The sequence below is a fragment of the Ursus maritimus genome, unplaced genomic scaffold (assembly GCF_017311325.1).
Source record: "Ursus maritimus isolate PB19 unplaced genomic scaffold, ASM1731132v1 scaffold_17, whole genome shotgun sequence".
Taxonomy (NCBI): domain Eukaryota; kingdom Metazoa; phylum Chordata; class Mammalia; order Carnivora; family Ursidae; genus Ursus; species Ursus maritimus.
Genome location: NW_024424119.1, coordinates 29,668,585 through 29,684,564, shown reverse-complemented (window position 1 = coordinate 29,684,564; position 15,980 = coordinate 29,668,585). Strand labels below are relative to the sequence as shown.

The window sequence follows — 15,980 nt, the reverse complement described above, 5'->3', positions numbered from 1 at the left end:
CTGTTGTTCTCCTCCTCTCGCCTCTGTGGTTGTGATTTTTCTGAACGTGCCTCTCCTGTCAGCCACCGGGCGGTGTACACAGTGGGCTGAGTCCCTGAGCACCATTTTAACTTTCATGTAATGTGCCTACCATACAACTGACATCAGTCACCTTCTTAGAAGTACTTTATTTTACAAGTCATTACACTACTTTTTACCTTATTTGGACCTGCCAACAAAATAAACCTGAAACTCTGACAGGCAGGCACTGGACCAGCTTCACTCTGTACTTTGTGTGTGTTCTCCGTTTCTGTAAGAAGCATATAAAACAGGTATTATTTCTACTTTTACAATGGAGAACTAAAGCTCTGGGAGATTTAGTAACTTTACTAAGTCGAAGTCACTAAAGAGGCAAAATAGGTAGCAGTTAGGAGCTCAGACTCCACATCCAGCCTGCTGAGATTCCAGTCCCAGGCTGTTACCTACTAGCTGTATCACTCTGGGCGATCTCTTACCGCCTCTGTGCCTCAGTTTCCTCATCTATAACATGGGAATGCTAACAGTACCTACTTCATAGGGCTCTTGCGGGCAGTAAATGAATGAGTATGTCTATAGCTCTCAGAACGGTGTCTGATACATAGTAAGTACTATGATAAGGCTATATTGCCTATTATTATAGGAAATAATCAGATTCAAATCTAAGTCGTTAGACTATAAAAACAGTACAATTAAGTAAGCGGGCATTGTTTTCATTTTACAAATCAGAAAGCTGACGCTCAAAGAGGTTAAGTACCTTAAATGGCAAAATATTGTTTTCTTGCTAGTACAATACATTAAATGAGTTTGTACTACATTATTGTATAAGTTAAAAAGTAAACAATACTAGGAAATCAAATCCAGCAATATAGAAAAAAAGAACAACGTACAACTAAGTGGGTTTTGTCCCAAGTGTGCAAGGCTAGTCCAACATTCAGAAACCAGTGTAATTCAGCATATTAATGAGTAACAAAAAAACCTGATCACATTAACACATGCCCGAGCATTTGACAAAATTCAACATCCATTCATGACGAAAATGCTTAACAAACTGGTAGTATATGGAAACTTCCTCAGTCTGATAAAGGACATTTATAAAGAACCTGCAGCTAATATCATATTTAATAGTGAAAGACTGTATACTTTCCCCTTAAGATCAGGAACCAGACAAAGATGTTTACTGTTTTTGTGTATGTGTGCATTAAACATATCATTTGTTCCTTTATTTCTGAGAATAAAAAACTTATGTTCTTTGTGAATAATTCTGAAAGTTAACAGAATGCCAAAGAATAAATTAAAAATCACTCATGAATCCACATACCAGAGATCTAGACACGTGTGTGTTGTAAGTGTAATCAGAGCCATGCTATTTTATGAATTGTCTTTTTAATTTATCCATACATTATAAACATCTTCCCATGTGATTAAAATTTTTTCTTTTATGTTTAATGGCTAGTTTGCCTTTGTCTGGGTTTCATGATTTAACCCGTTGTTTGAATCCAGGTTTTCCTGTGAACAAATTAATAACACACTGTTACTAATGGGACTTTACCAAACTCGTCCTCGTTAACATTCTTGTAGTTTTTGGTGCTTGGAACACCCTCTCCTTGAACTGGTAGGACTTTGTAACTCTAATCATCTGACTGTGCTCATTACCTCTCACGTTGTCCAGATATCTGGCTCAAACCACATAGACTGGTTCCTTCTCTACCCCAGCTTATTTGTCTTCCCCTCCTTTTTTCAGCTTTATTGAAGTATAGTTGACAAAGTTGCTTACATTTAAGGTGTATAACATGATATTTTCATATAGGTATACACTGAAATAATTACCACAGTCAAGCAAATTAATGTATCCATTACCTTGCTTTTTTTTGAGAACAATTTAAATCTACTTAATCTCTTAGCAAATTTCAAGTATATAATACAGTATTAATTGTAGTCACCATGCTGTACGTTAGATTTTAAGAACATACTCTTCCTGTAGCTGAAACTTTGTACCCTTTGACCAACATTTTCCCATTCTCTCCCACTCCGTCCCGCTCCAGTCCCTCGTAACTACTAGTCTACCCTCTGCTTCTATAAGTTCTGCTCTTTTAGATTCCACGTATAAGTGAGATCGTGCAGTGTTTGCCTTTCTTGTCTGGCTTCTTTCGCTTCATATAATGTCCTCCAGGTTTACCCATGTTATTGTAAATGACAGGATTTCCTTCTTTATTAAGGCTGAACAATATTCCTGTGTGTGTGTGTGTGTGTGTGTGTGTGTGTGTGTGTACACACCATATTTTCCTTATCTGTTCATCAGTAGATGGATACTTGGGCTGTTTCTCTATTTCGACTAATAAGAGTAATGCTGCAGTGAACGTGGGAGTGAAGATAACTCTTCCGGACAATGCTTTGGTCTCCTTCGGGTATATATCCAAGAGTGGGATTGTTGGGTCATATGATAGTTCTGCTTTTTAATTTTTTGAGTAACCTCCATACCTCTGTAGTGGGTATAGCACTTTGCATTCCCACGAACAGAGTACAAGGGTTCCCTCTTCTCCATATCCTGGCGGCACTTACCTTTTGTCGTTTTGAGAAAAGCCCTTCTAACGGGTGTGAGGTGGTAGCTCGTCGTGGTTTTGGTCTCCATTCCCTGATGGTGAGTGGTGTTGAGCACAGCAGCACCATGTGCCTGTTGGCTGTTTTTATGTTTTCTTTTGAGAAATGGCTTTTCAGGTCCTTTGCCCATTTTGAAACCAGTTTGTTTTCTTGCTCTTCAGTTGTTTTATAGTTCCTTTTATTTTTTTGGATATTAATCCCTTATCTGATAGATGGTTTTGCAAATGGTTTCTCCCAGTTTGTAGGTTGTCTCTTCGCTCTGTTTCCTTTACCATGCAGAAGCTTTTTAGTTTGATGCAATGACATGTTGGTCTTTGGTTTTGTTGCCTGTGCTTTTGGGGTCATATCCAAAAACTTATTGCCCAGGCCAATATTAAGAAGCTTTCCCCCTGTTTTCTTACAGTGTTACAGTTTGTCAGGTCTCACATTTAAGTCTTTAATACATTTTGAGTTGATTTTTGTACCTGGTGTGAAATAATGGTCCAATTTAATTTTTTTGCCGGTGGCTATCCAGTTTTGCCAGCACCATTTATTTAAAAGACCATCCTTGGGGTGCCTGGGTGGCTCAGTCAGTTAAGTTTCCAGCTCTTGATTTTGGCTTGGGTCATGAGATTGAGCCCTGCATCTGGTTCCGCACTGAGTGTGGTGCCTGCTTAAGATTCTCTCTCTGAGGGGCGCCTGGGTGGCACAGCGGTTAAGCGTCTGCCTTCGGCTCAGGGCTTGATCCCGGCGTTCTGGGATCGAGCCCCACATCAGGCTCCTCCGCTGGGAGCCTGCTTCTTCCTCTCCCACTCCCCCTGCTTGCGTTCCCTCTCTCGCTGGCTGTCTCTATCTCTGTCACATAAATAAATAAAATCTTTAAAAAAAAAAAAAAAAGATTCTCTCTCTGAGCCGTGGGTGGCTCAGTCGGTTAAGTGGCTGGCTGACTCTTGGTTTGGCTCAGGTCATGATCTCAGGGTCATGGGATTAGCCCTGCATCAGGCTCTGTGCTCAGCACAGAGTCGGCTTACCCCTCTCCGTGCCCTTTGCTTGTTTCCCCGCACTCACTCTCTCTCAAATAAATAATTAAAAAAAAAAAAAAAAAGATTCGCTCTTTCCCTCTGTCCCTCCCTCCTGCTCATGCTCTCTCTCTAAAATTAAATTAAATTAAGGTGAAATAGTGTCCTTTCCACCTTGTGCATTCTTGGCACTTTTGTCAAAGATCAGTTGACTATGAGTGTGTGGATTTCTTTCTGGGCGCTCTGTTATGATCTACGGTTTCTGTCTCTTTATACCAGTACTATACCTCTTGGATTACTACAGCTTTGTAGTATATTTTGAAATCACACAGTGTGATACCTTCATCTTTGTTCTTCTTGAGACAGTTTTTGCTTTGGCTATATTTAGGGTCTTTTCTGGTTTCATATGAATTTCAAAGTTTTTTCTATTTCTATGAAAAATGCCATTGGAATTTTGATAGGAATTGCACTGAATCTGTAGATTGCTTTAGGTAGTATGGACATTTTAACAATATTAATTTTTCCATTCCATGAACTCAGGGTATCTTTCCATTTATTTGTGTCTTCTTCCATCAGTGTTTTACAGTTTTCAATATACAGCTCTTTCACCTCCTTGGCTAAATTTATTCCTTAGTATTTTATTGTTTTTGATAAAGATGTCTACTCTCGGAAACAAACTGAGGGTTGCTAGAGGGGAGGGGGGCGGGGGATGGGGTAACTGGGTGATGGGCATTAAGGGGGCACATGATGTAATGAACGCTGGCTGTTGTGTGCAACTGATGAATCACTGACCTCTACCTCTGAAACTAATAATACACTATATATTAATTGAATTTAAAAAGAAAAAAAGATGTTCACTCTCACCAGTTGTATTTAGTATGACGCTAGAAGTCCTAGCAAGTACCATAGGACAAAAAAATAAACAGAACGTGTTTGGACTAGAAAGAAACTATCTTTCTGTGTAGATAAAATGATTGAGTATGTAGAAATGCCCAATACATTTACAAGAAAGCTCCTAGAACTAGTGAGTTCAGCAGGATACAAGGTCACCTTTTAAAAAATCACTTTTATTTCTATATATTAACAATGAACATTTGGAAACCCAAAAACATTGAAACTACCATTCCAAATAGGCTCCAAAAGAAAGAAAAAAGAACTGCGTATACATCTAATGATGAAAACTACAAAATGCAATGAAAGAAATCAGAGGTGACCAAAATTAATGGAGAAACATACTGTTCTTGGATTGGAAGACTCGGTACTGTTTAGATGTCAGTGCTCCTCAAATTTATCTATAGATTTAATGCAATTTCAATCAAAATCTAAGTAGACTTTTTTGTAGATATAGCTGATTCTAAAATTTATCTGGAAAGGTAAAACTAGAATAATTGAAAAGAAACAACTGAAAAAGAAACAAAGTTAAAGGACTCATAATACCCGATTTTAAGACCTATACAGCAAAAATATTTACGACAGTGTACTATTTGTGAAAGACATAGGTATGTATTGCTGTGGAACAGAATAGAGATAGGCACACAAATAGTGATTTTTTTTTTAAAGATGCAAAGACAATTCAACGGAAGGGGATCATCTTTTCAGTAAACGGTGCTCTACCACCTGAACATCTGCATAAAAGAAACTCCTCCATAAACAGTTAACTCAGAATTGATCGTAGACCTAAATGTAAAAGGTAAAACTCTTAGAAGTAAATGTAGAAACTCCTTCTGACCTGAGCTCTTAGTATGCCTAAAGCACTATCCATAAAAGAAAAAAATGGATAATTGGCTTTCAACAAATTAAAAACTTGCTCCATAAAAGATACTGGCAGAATGCAAAGGAGATAATCATGTGGCAGGTAAGCCCATGAAGAGGTGCTCAACATCGTTAGACATTAGAAAAATGCACACCAAAACCACAGTGAGATCCCATTGTATATTTTTTAGAATGGCTAAATTTAAGTGCTTATCGTACCCCAGGTGAGAATATGGAAGAGCTGGAACTCTTCTACACTGCTGGTGGGGTTGCAGAATGATACAGCCACTCCAAACAATTTGGCAGGTTTTTTAAAAAGTTAAACATATACCTTCCATATAAGCCACTACTTTTTCCTAGAGTAGTGAACTTTATGTTCACGCAAAAACCTGTGTACAAATGTTGTAGTAGCATTGTTCAGAATCACCAAAATCCTGAAAGAACCCAAGGACTCTTGAGTGGGTAAAAGGATAAATTAATTGTGGTATATCCACTCAGTGGAATGCTCTTCAATAAATAAAGGAACAAAGTTATACATGCAACAGAACGGATGAACCTCAAACGCAGTATGCTAAATAAAAGAAGCCAGCCTCATGGTTACATGCTGTAGGATTCCAAGTACAAGACATTTTGGAAAAGGCAAATTATAGGAACAGAGAACAGATCAGGGGTTGGCAAGAGTTAGGGGGAAGTGGGGGGTCTGACCAAAAAAAGGGTGTTGGAATTGTTATGTATCCTATTTGTGGAGATAGTAACTAGATGCTATGTGCATATGTTAAAACTCAGCACTATAAGCCTAGAAAAGTGAATTCCATTGTATGTAAATTTCAAAAAAAAAAAAAGTGCTTCTCACTGTGATACATACTTAACATTTGTGCATTTCACAGTCCCTAAATTTTGCATCACCTAAAAATCAAAATTGAAAACAGAAGAGTGTTTGAAAGGTGGGAAAGAAACACTTTAGGTGTTCTAATTAGAAAAATTGTACCCTAAAGTGCGAAAATATAATTGAATTTATTATGGCAAGGATCCATTTATTTTCCTTTTTAGCACATAACCATGTTGTCTGTTTTCTTGACAATATATTGTGATTCACTGATTGTTACTTAATAATGATGGCTAGTTTCTGGCCACAAGCTAGATAAGAGCTCTTTTGTAATCTGTTTTTCTACCATATCAATTCTGATTCATCGTATCTCCCTCTGCCTTTTGCTCACAATTCTTTCTCTCATCTGTTGACAAGGGGAAAAAAATCGAGTTAGGAAAAAATCTGTTTTGAGTGTTCTCTATGAATTTGTTACTTTTAAGATTTAATTATAAATGATTTTTTGACCAGCAAAAGCAAGTCACACTGTATTGGTTGCTGTCCTCTTTGAACTTTGTAAAATAACAAACTACAGGGGCTTTATCGTAAACATTAGAGACCATTTGTGATTCTTTGATTTGAATGTATATATTGTAGCACTTTGCTGTGGGTGACAGTAGATGATGTCATATTAAATTTAAATTGATCTCCTCTCAGTGTTTCTCTTTAGCACGTGTGCGGTTTCTTCAGCCCCACAGAACCTTTCAGACGCATTTCCGTCAATACAGCTCCCTGACAGTCATTTGTATTTGCAAACTGTGCATTTGGCACCTGCTGGTCTCTGTTGCATTGGAGCTAGTGGGGAGCCAAAATGGGTGTACAATGAAGGTATTGGTTGGTACATCTCAGTGGGAGTTATTGAAGGGAAGAAATAGCACTTGCAGGACCTCAGGAGAGGATAAGAGGAAACTGGCGGTATTAACACAAGCCAGCTATTCTTTGCTACCAAAAAATGATGATTTAAAAAGTGAGACAGTTCTACTGAATTAAAGTGTTTATGGACCTGTATTTTAATTCTTGTAAGAGATAGGAAGAAAGGTTTCTATTTAAAATATATAGTGTATTTTTAAAATGCCAAGATTTCAGTAGAAGATTGACAATTCATATGAGCAGAAATATAAATTAAAACAGTGGAAAAAATGCTTAATTTCTAAAGAAATGGAAATTAAAATGCAGGTGTCTTTTATTAAAGTAGTAAAACCAATTTTAATAAGGAAACATGTTGGCAAGACTTTAAAGAACAGGTAGACAAATAGCAAAAATTAATGTTTCGTAGGTATAACTTGTCCACATTTAGTCAAAAGTTCTTATTTACTCCACAGACTCTCCTCAACTTTGGATGCTTTGACTTAAGATTTTTTGCTTTGTAAAAGTGGTGCAAAAGCAATACACATTTAGTAGAAACTATGCTTTGAATTGTGATCTCCTCCCAGGCTAGTGATGTGCACTAAGCCCCTCTTGTGATGCCGGCAGCCAGCAGTGAGCCACAGCTCCCAGTAAGCCTGCTGGTCACAGGCCTCAACAGCGGCCACACCTGCTGGACCCGTGCAACCCGTGTGTGTCGCTCTCAGTACAGAATTCAATAAGTTACCCGTTAAGTCCTTTATTATAAAATAGGCTTTGTGTGAGATGATTTTGCTCAAGTAGGGTATTATCGGTGTTCTGAACACATTTAAGGTAGGCTGGGTGTATTAAACGTATTCTCCACTTAGGATTTTTCAATGTAGGGTATATTTATTGGGCTGTATCTCCCTTGTAAGTTGAGGAAGATCTGTATTCCTACTTCATTGGATACAACTTGAGGAAATAATTAAAGACAAAAAGGCTGATAGGTGAATCTGCTTAGCCTTATAATGGTCTGTTTTGCTACAGTGCATGTCTCTGTAGTGCAGATTTGCTCACAGCAGGAGTGGTAATTAGGCGAATGATGTTACTTTAAGTGAGTTGTGTTGGTTCATATTATTTTCCTCAGAATGTTTTGAAGCCATCAAAGAAGTTATTTCACCATTAAAGAGAATGCTTTAGGGGCACCTGGGTGGCTCAGTCGGTTAAGTGACCAACTCTATTTCAGCTGGGGTCATGATGTCGGGGTTCTGAGGTCAAGCCCCATGTCAGGGCTCTGTGCTCAGTGGGAAGTCTCCCTCTGCCCCACCCCCCACACTCACATGCATGTGCACTAAAATATTTTTTAAAAAGGAGAGAATACTTTAGTGATGTATGAAGACCTCCCCCAACCCAAAAAGCGGGGAAAGGTCAGTTTCATGGCCTTGAGAAGTGCTTTGCTTTTCACAGTATTAGGTTATCCAGTGGAGCTGCCCATGTGGTTGAAGAAGTTGTGAGATTTTTCCCTTATGCTTAAGGGGGGAAAAAAAGACATGAAAAAGCTATACCCTGGTTTAAATTATTTTGATAAAATTGGTTCTGCTGGCAGTGAATGCCCTCAAGGACCCGAGGTCCTATCTCAGGAAAGAACTTACAGGCTCTGGGTTAAGGCTACAGATCACCTGGCCGACACAGCGGTAGAGACGGAACAGTGCTAGTATTTTTGTTCGAGGCTCTTCATAGTACTCTGCTTACAAAGCTACATAGTTTTAAGTGGTTAGCCCCTAATGCTATTTTTCCCTTGAGCCCTGTTATTTTTAGTGTAATTTTGGAGAACATGAGGTTTTTTAGTTACATATATTAAGGAAAATATATAAATGTCCAACAATAAGGGATGGTTAAGTAAGTTTTAGGACAACATCTTGATAGACTCTAATGCATCTGTTAAAATAAGCGTGGAAAATTTTCTGTGAAACAAGTACAAGAAGTAGGACACAAAACTGAGCATCTGCATTTCACGACTGCAGCTGTATAAAAGTGTGCGGCATACACCTGGCCTCCGGTAGTTATGGTAGGATTGTAGGTAAAATTTAAGAATTTTTTTAATGTGTGAAGTTGATAAAATAGAGGTAAGTCCATTTTAACAGTTTAAGCTAAATTTTTGTTTTACTTTTGTTTTAGAATTCCTGGAAAACTCAAGCAGTTCGTATTTGACTTACATTCTGGAAAATTGCACAGAGAATTCCATCATGGTCCTGACCCAACCGATATAGCCCCAGGACAGGTAGGACTCTTGTTTTTCAGTGGGAACTCTTTTTCCTTTTTCAGTTAGCCTTGAAAAGGATCTAAAGCTCTTGTATAGGCTTGAGTTTCTGCTCTTAAGATCTTTATAATGAAATTCTAAATAGACTCTAGATAATAAATGGTTCCTTTTAAAATTAATTTTTAAAGTTATAGAACTTCAGAAAGGTTGCAAGAATGATACAATATAGTTTCTTGATCAAATAAACTAAGTGGTGTATGTCCTGTGGAATATGGGTAGAAGGATTAAATACAGTTGGTTTCAAAGTAGGAGGTAAGAATTAGAAGTAGGTAGATCAGTGAAGAAGTCAGTGGATTCCATGAACTGGTCAAGTCTTCCTCTGTGGCCAGGAGATTGACCACGCTACAAAGAAAATAATGATTTGGTATTCTTGCTAAACCATCCTAAGCGCCTTCGCCAATACAGTATTTATAATGTTCAAAACTTAAAGTTTCATGCAGCTTTTGAGATTTAGAGTGCTTCACAACTATTTATGAAAATTTTGTATTTGTTTATGTAACTTTTAGCCTGAGAATGTTTCTACCTCGTAACTTGTTACAAATAATTTCTATGTTCCTGCTTTGTTAAACACCTCTAAAAATTACATTTTGATGCATTATTGATTTATATCATGTCTATTACCATTATACAGAGAGGGAAGATACAAAACAAAACTCTTATTTCATATGCCCAGAACTTCACTGTTTTGTCCAAGGAACCTCCACATAAAAAAATAAGTCAATTTTTCCTGAAGAGTCAAATTAAGTTCAGTGTCAAGAGTTCCCTTTAGGAATCCAGTGACATGCTTTTTCCTTGAAGTCTGAGATCCGATTTTTCTTTGATAATTAAGCAACTATAGAAGCAAACGGTTTGTTGGCAATAACCCAAAGGCGATTATTTCCCTCAGGAAGGTAGGCCTACTTAATATTTTATCAGATTAGGAAAAAATGTTACTTACCATTCTTGTATTATCCTGATTTATTTCAACTTCTCCATTAGAAAATGAACATCTTGTATTTTATAGTAATATGACTTAAGCCAAACATATCTCAGTAAAAATACAAATAAAAAATGTATTAGCGAAGGGGAACATGACAAAAGAAAACGGGAAATTTGCAGACGTTGCTCTCCCACTAGTAACGCGAGTGAGCCAGTATCCGTGGTCTGTCATGTGGCACAGGCACAGAGAAATGTAACAGGCCCTACGTTAACTACAGGGGATGTTAGAACCATGACAGCACGTTTGTTCTTGAGCTCATCGTGTGGAGACAGACTACACACCACCTTTTCTTTGAAATTCTTGGAAGTCCCTCTTCTAGTTCTGTGTATTTTTGTCTATTGTTGGTGCAAAAATAAAACACTATAGAAATTAATTTCTTACAGTATGAAAGTATTTTCCTCCTTCTGTCAACTAAATTCTGGTATCCAGGTAATTGCCAAATGAAAGCTCTGTCTCCAGAGCAGGTGCCTTTAATCGTCTGTGTGGTCACTTTTAAGAGGGAAGGGTTTGGGCCAGCTCCGTCACGGTTGTGCTGCCTCCACAACGTAATGCAGGAAGGCACTCAGGTGTCGGGTAGTTTCCTTCCACTGCACCTCGGGAACCGTCCGCAGCTCTAGAGGTCGGGCTCTGTGGCAGCCTTGCCCAGAGAGTATCAGTAAGGGCATCTGAATGGGGAAAGCAGGATTTCAGACTCTGGCACACAGTAGCTATCTTTATTAAGCAAATAGTTACAAGACAACTATCATTCATCTGATACTTTTATTAAAACAGTATAACTCCATAAAATATATTGATATAAAATGTTTTATTCTTTCTCTTGCAGCCAGTCCAAGACGTAGCAAGCAGTCCACCTGAGAGCTCCTTCCAGAAATTAGCACCCAGCGAATATAGGTATACTTTACTGAGGGATCGAGATGAGCTTTAAAAACTTGAAAAACAATTTGCAAGCCTTTCAAGCAGCAGCATCAACTTATGTGGTGGAAATAGTAAACCTATATTTTCATAATTCTATGTGTATTTTTATTTTGAATAAACTGAAAGAAGTTTTGGGTTTTTAATTTTTTTTTTCTCCCCCGACTCAAAAATGCATTGTCATTTAATATAGCCTCTTTTTAAACATCTGTTAGGGATAAAAAAAATAAAAATAAAAATCAGAGGCCTATCTTTGCTTTAAATCTGTCCTGTAAAATTTTTATAAATCAAGTGAAAGGTGACATTGCCAGAATCATACCATTAACTTGCACTGCTAGGTTAGGGAGGACTTAGGGATGTCTCCTGTGTAGTATGTGCTTTTCTTTACATACGATCAATCCTGTTGGTATTTTCATTGTCACATTTCTCAAAGCTAAGAGGGTATATATTCTGGATACTTGGGAGGGGAATAAATTAAAATTTTCACACTGTGTACTGTGTTTTACTGATTGGTCGGATATTGCTTATGAAAATTCCATAGTGGTATTTTTTGGATTCTTAATATGTAACTTAAACATACTATGAAGAGGAGGAGAGCCATAAGCCAGAACATTTGGCAGGAACTGTCCTTATGAATTAAGAAAAAGAAAATGAAAAGTGTTATTAAATTTCTTTGTGTTTGTCTAACAAAATGGCATATGGATGGCATTTAAAACTTTGAATTATACCTAAATCTAAGATACTGTAGACCAGGTCACCAGTATCGAACCAGATGATTTGTAAGGCTCCTCCTATCATGACACAGTAATTTCCAAAGACAAAAACCAGCAGAGAAATTGTATTTCAGTAATTCTAATCTTCTATCTTGTAGAGTCTTGTTATAGTTGTATAGAGCAAAAACACAGATGATAAGGCACATAATGTTTTTAATTTTTTTCCATTGTAAAATTGTTAGAGGACCCTATTCCCTCTAGATTCCCTGATTTCCCAGGCCTGCAGTGTATAGTCAAATGGGTCCCTGTGCCAGGCCTCAATACTGCCAGGGAACAAAACCAGAGGGAGAGGACCCTCAGTGTCATATCAGGAAGCCCAATGCCAGAGGACAGACGGGTTCAAAATTGGCTTTCCTCTGGGTCTGGGTTGGTGCTATAGGCCAAGAGTCATTTTATACTTGGAGTCTAAGTCAATCCCAGTTTGGGGAAAGATTATTTTTAAGCTTAAAAGGCTGACATGTGCCATTATATGTAGTGTGTAATATATGTAACATCTTCCAGTTCTTTTAAAATAAAGTGAATATTTATAATGCATATTTAATGATTGTTATTTTAAAAAATCAGCCTAGAATTCTTAGTTGTGCATGACTTATCCATAATGTCATTCAGAATAATAAATGTTGTTAATAAAGTGATAAGGGGCATGTTTAGTATATCTTACCAGATTGTTAATTAGAAAAGCAGGACAGAGCTTCCTCAAGGTTGGGTCTTAGTTCTGTTCAAGTCATTGCTTTTAATCAGTAACTCTGAGATCAAAGATGTAGTCTTCAGGTCAGAGGATGGACCAAATCTGAGGCAGTTAGAATGAAAATTCATGAACATTCAACAGGGCAGCGCACAACACCAAAAGCAGCATATGCAATTAACTGGAATAAATTTACAATCCTGTAATTGGCTTTAAAAATATTATAAACAAAAGATAACACTCAAATATTGGATTGCAGAGAGCTGACTTGAGAGTAGTTATTATGAAAAAGGCCTCAAGGAACACATGTTCAATGTGATCGAAGATAACGGAGTGGCTGTTAAAATAGATTTGAGGCTGCATGATTTAGCTTTTATGCATATTGGGATTTAAATGTATATTGAATGAGTGAGATGCAAAGTGATGTAATTTTTGTACCCCTCAAGGGCTGAGCACTCATCAGGATTGGGTGCCCAATTTTATAAAAGGAAAAAAAAAAGTGCAAAACACCCAAATGCTCTAGAGAAAGTAAGTTTTTGCCATAGGGCTAGTGCACAGCAAGGGAGGGCCGTGAGGAGGAGGCCTGTGGCTAAGAAAATGAGAAAGGAAGTTGAAGAAAGAATGGGAGCTGATTGCACAGGGCCTTGAATGCCAAGCTAAGACGTTTGTACTGTCTTCTAGGCAGCAGAGATCCACTCAGATTTTTAAGCCAGGAACTATGTTCATATTTGAGTTTGAGAAAGAATACTGTGGCAGCAGGTCTAGATACGATAAAATGGGTCCAACACAGGAGAGAGAACGGCCAGAACTAAGAAATGGAGAGGAACAGATACAACAGATGACAAAGCTGTAGATTATTCCATAGGGATTTGTCACCAGCTGGACCACAGAGGGAACTTCCAGGAATCTAGAACTCACAATTTAGACTTCTTCCCCTCTGAACCAGGCATCAGAGAATGCCTGTCGTAGGTGGAAGTCTTCTCATTTATCCAGTCCACTCTGGGCCTCAGGCTCCTCAGCTGTGAAGAGAGGGGATGCAAGACTGAAGGACAGTTGAGTCGCAAAACCCAAACTAGAAGCAGTCACTTCTGCCTGTCAACCTGCTACCTTTTCGAGTTTTTAAAAAACTGGTCTAGTAGTGAGGGGGAACCATAAAAGGATAAAAACTTTCTTTAGATGAAATTCTAAACATGTTTTAAATAGTTAAATGAAGCTGGAGAGGAAGCTAGAGAACAGGCATCTAAAGCATCTCAGTGAGCTCCATGATGAAGTCGTCAAAGATCACGTACAAAGGAAGGAAACGGCATGATAAAGGCCAAAAAGGAGAGTGAAATATAAAAGTGTGTTGAAATATTAAAGCTCAATGAGCTTAACTTTGCAGGAAGTGCTAAATTTGCCAAGAAGGCATTAAAAAATGGAAAAACCTGAGGGCAAAAAGAATAGACGAGGGAGTTAAATGGATTAACAATTAAGAAAAGCGGAATAACTCAGCTTTTCTTTTTCTCGGACAAGGAGATGTAGTCTAGCGGGGCTAAAATAAAATGACAGACAAAAAAGCAAAAATCAGAAGTAAAAACAGTCTTGCCACCGGAAATAATTTCAGAGCTCTTTGGACCAAAGAGTATCCCAAAGAGCTGCTGGAAGTTACAAGTGCTTTCTGTTAGCAACTACTGGAAATCATGAAGACTGTAAGGTGACAGAAGACTGGAAACGAGCACACAGTATCCCAGTTTTCAGAGTAACTACAGTTAGATGGCTTTAGCTATTTTTCTAAATAAAACATCTCATGAACCAAACTGAAATGTTAGTAATCTATATTTGGGGAAAAGATTTAAATAGGTGATAAGGATAAAAAGTAATCAGCTTTTAAGCCCAATATTTAAAGACCCTGAAGACAGTAAGTTGTTTCAGGACTTAAATTGTTTTATGCTGATTATAACTGTTTTATGTGTTCATTAAAACAGGCTGGATAGGACCTCTGCTTGGCAACTGTTTTTTTAGCTGTGTTTCAATTTTTGTATGTATTTCCAAGTAATAAAACTATATTTATAAAATATTTCTATATTTTAGACTTTTTACTAATTCAATTTGTCATAAATATCATACTGTGAACATTTTACTCTGAATCCAGACGACCAGTCACAAGCTTTTCCAGTTTCTATTTTTTAGATTTAAGTGTGCTTCAGTCAGAATGGGAAGCCGTTACGAATCCATACGCTGATAGCTCAAACCTGGCCTTTAGTCCAAGCATCAGGTTCCACCTCCCAGAACACTTTGGGGAGGGCTGGCCGGCCCTTAGACAATAGGTTTTGGAGAGGAGGAGGAAAAGTGCAGCCTACAAACTGCTTTTCTAAACTGCCCTCTCTCCTCCTCCCCTGCCTTGCCTAATAAATTCTATCCATGCTTCAATGCCCAGGACAATTATGAGCCCCCGTGGTCCCACAGCCCTTCATGTATTTGAGAGGACCCAGTCTAATACACAGTTGGAAGTACATGTATCCCTTTATCTTATACCATGTGAATGCCACAGATGCAGGAACTCCTCAACCTTCGTATTCCCAGCAATCTAGAGCACTGTAAGATCAATAATTCTTATTTTTTAAAAAGCCAAATTACATAATAAATGAACAAAGGACAAGAACATATCACCATACCTAGAATGGACTCTGCTCAAGGAAAATTAATAGAGGCTGTCGTTTTTCTCTCTCAATATCTATACTGTAGGGGCACCTGGGTGGCACAGTCACTTAAGCATCCGACTCTTGGTTTCAGCTCAGGTCATGATCTCAGGTCAGGGTTGCAGGATTGAACCCTCCATGAGGCTCCGTGCTCAGCGGGGAATCTGAGGATTCTCTCCCTCTGCGCCTCTTGTTCTCTCTCTCAAATAGATAAATCTTTTTAAAAAATACCTTGCTGTAAGAGCAGAGCATTGCTAGGAACTGCTGCCCTGTTCCCCAGCTCAGGTACCTCAGTACTTGCCTGTCCGTGCTGTGTCTCATTTTACTCACTGGGATTGGTGACAGGAAGGAAGCTGCATGGCCACTCTCCTGATGCCACATGTTAACTTGTACATGACACAGGATCAGATCAATCTTGGGAGCCCGACACCGTTTTCTTGCCCTAACCCCTAACAAAAGGGCATCTATTCTGACTTACCAATTCTTCATACCTTCATAATGAGCATAGCTTTCTGATTTAACATATTGTTTAATAGACTTATTTCAGAATTTTTCTAGATTCATAGGTAAATTTACC

At 38.1% G+C, this 15,980-nt stretch overlaps 2 protein-coding genes across 2 annotated transcripts in view; one reads left to right on the top strand and one right to left on the bottom strand.

Annotated features, from left to right (window-relative positions):
• ERP44 (endoplasmic reticulum protein 44) overlaps nucleotides 1-11,758 on the top strand; it is a 90,661-nt gene extending 78,903 nt beyond the window's left edge. Inside the window, exons 11-12 of the mRNA XM_008707876.2 lie at nucleotides 9,235-9,337; nucleotides 11,179-11,758. Coding sequence (XP_008706098.1) covers nucleotides 9,235-9,337; nucleotides 11,179-11,280 — 205 coding nt within the window. The 3' untranslated portion in view covers nucleotides 11,281-11,758. The remainder of the gene's footprint in view (nucleotides 1-9,234; nucleotides 9,338-11,178) is intronic.
• Nucleotides 11,759-12,756: 998 nt separating this feature from the next.
• The window catches only part of STX17 (syntaxin 17), a 62,450-nt gene continuing 59,226 nt past the window's right edge, over nucleotides 12,757-15,980 (bottom strand). The window contains exon 10 of the transcript XR_005835220.1: nucleotides 12,757-13,744. The gene's annotated coding sequence lies outside the window, so the exon portion shown is untranslated. The remainder of the gene's footprint in view (nucleotides 13,745-15,980) is intronic.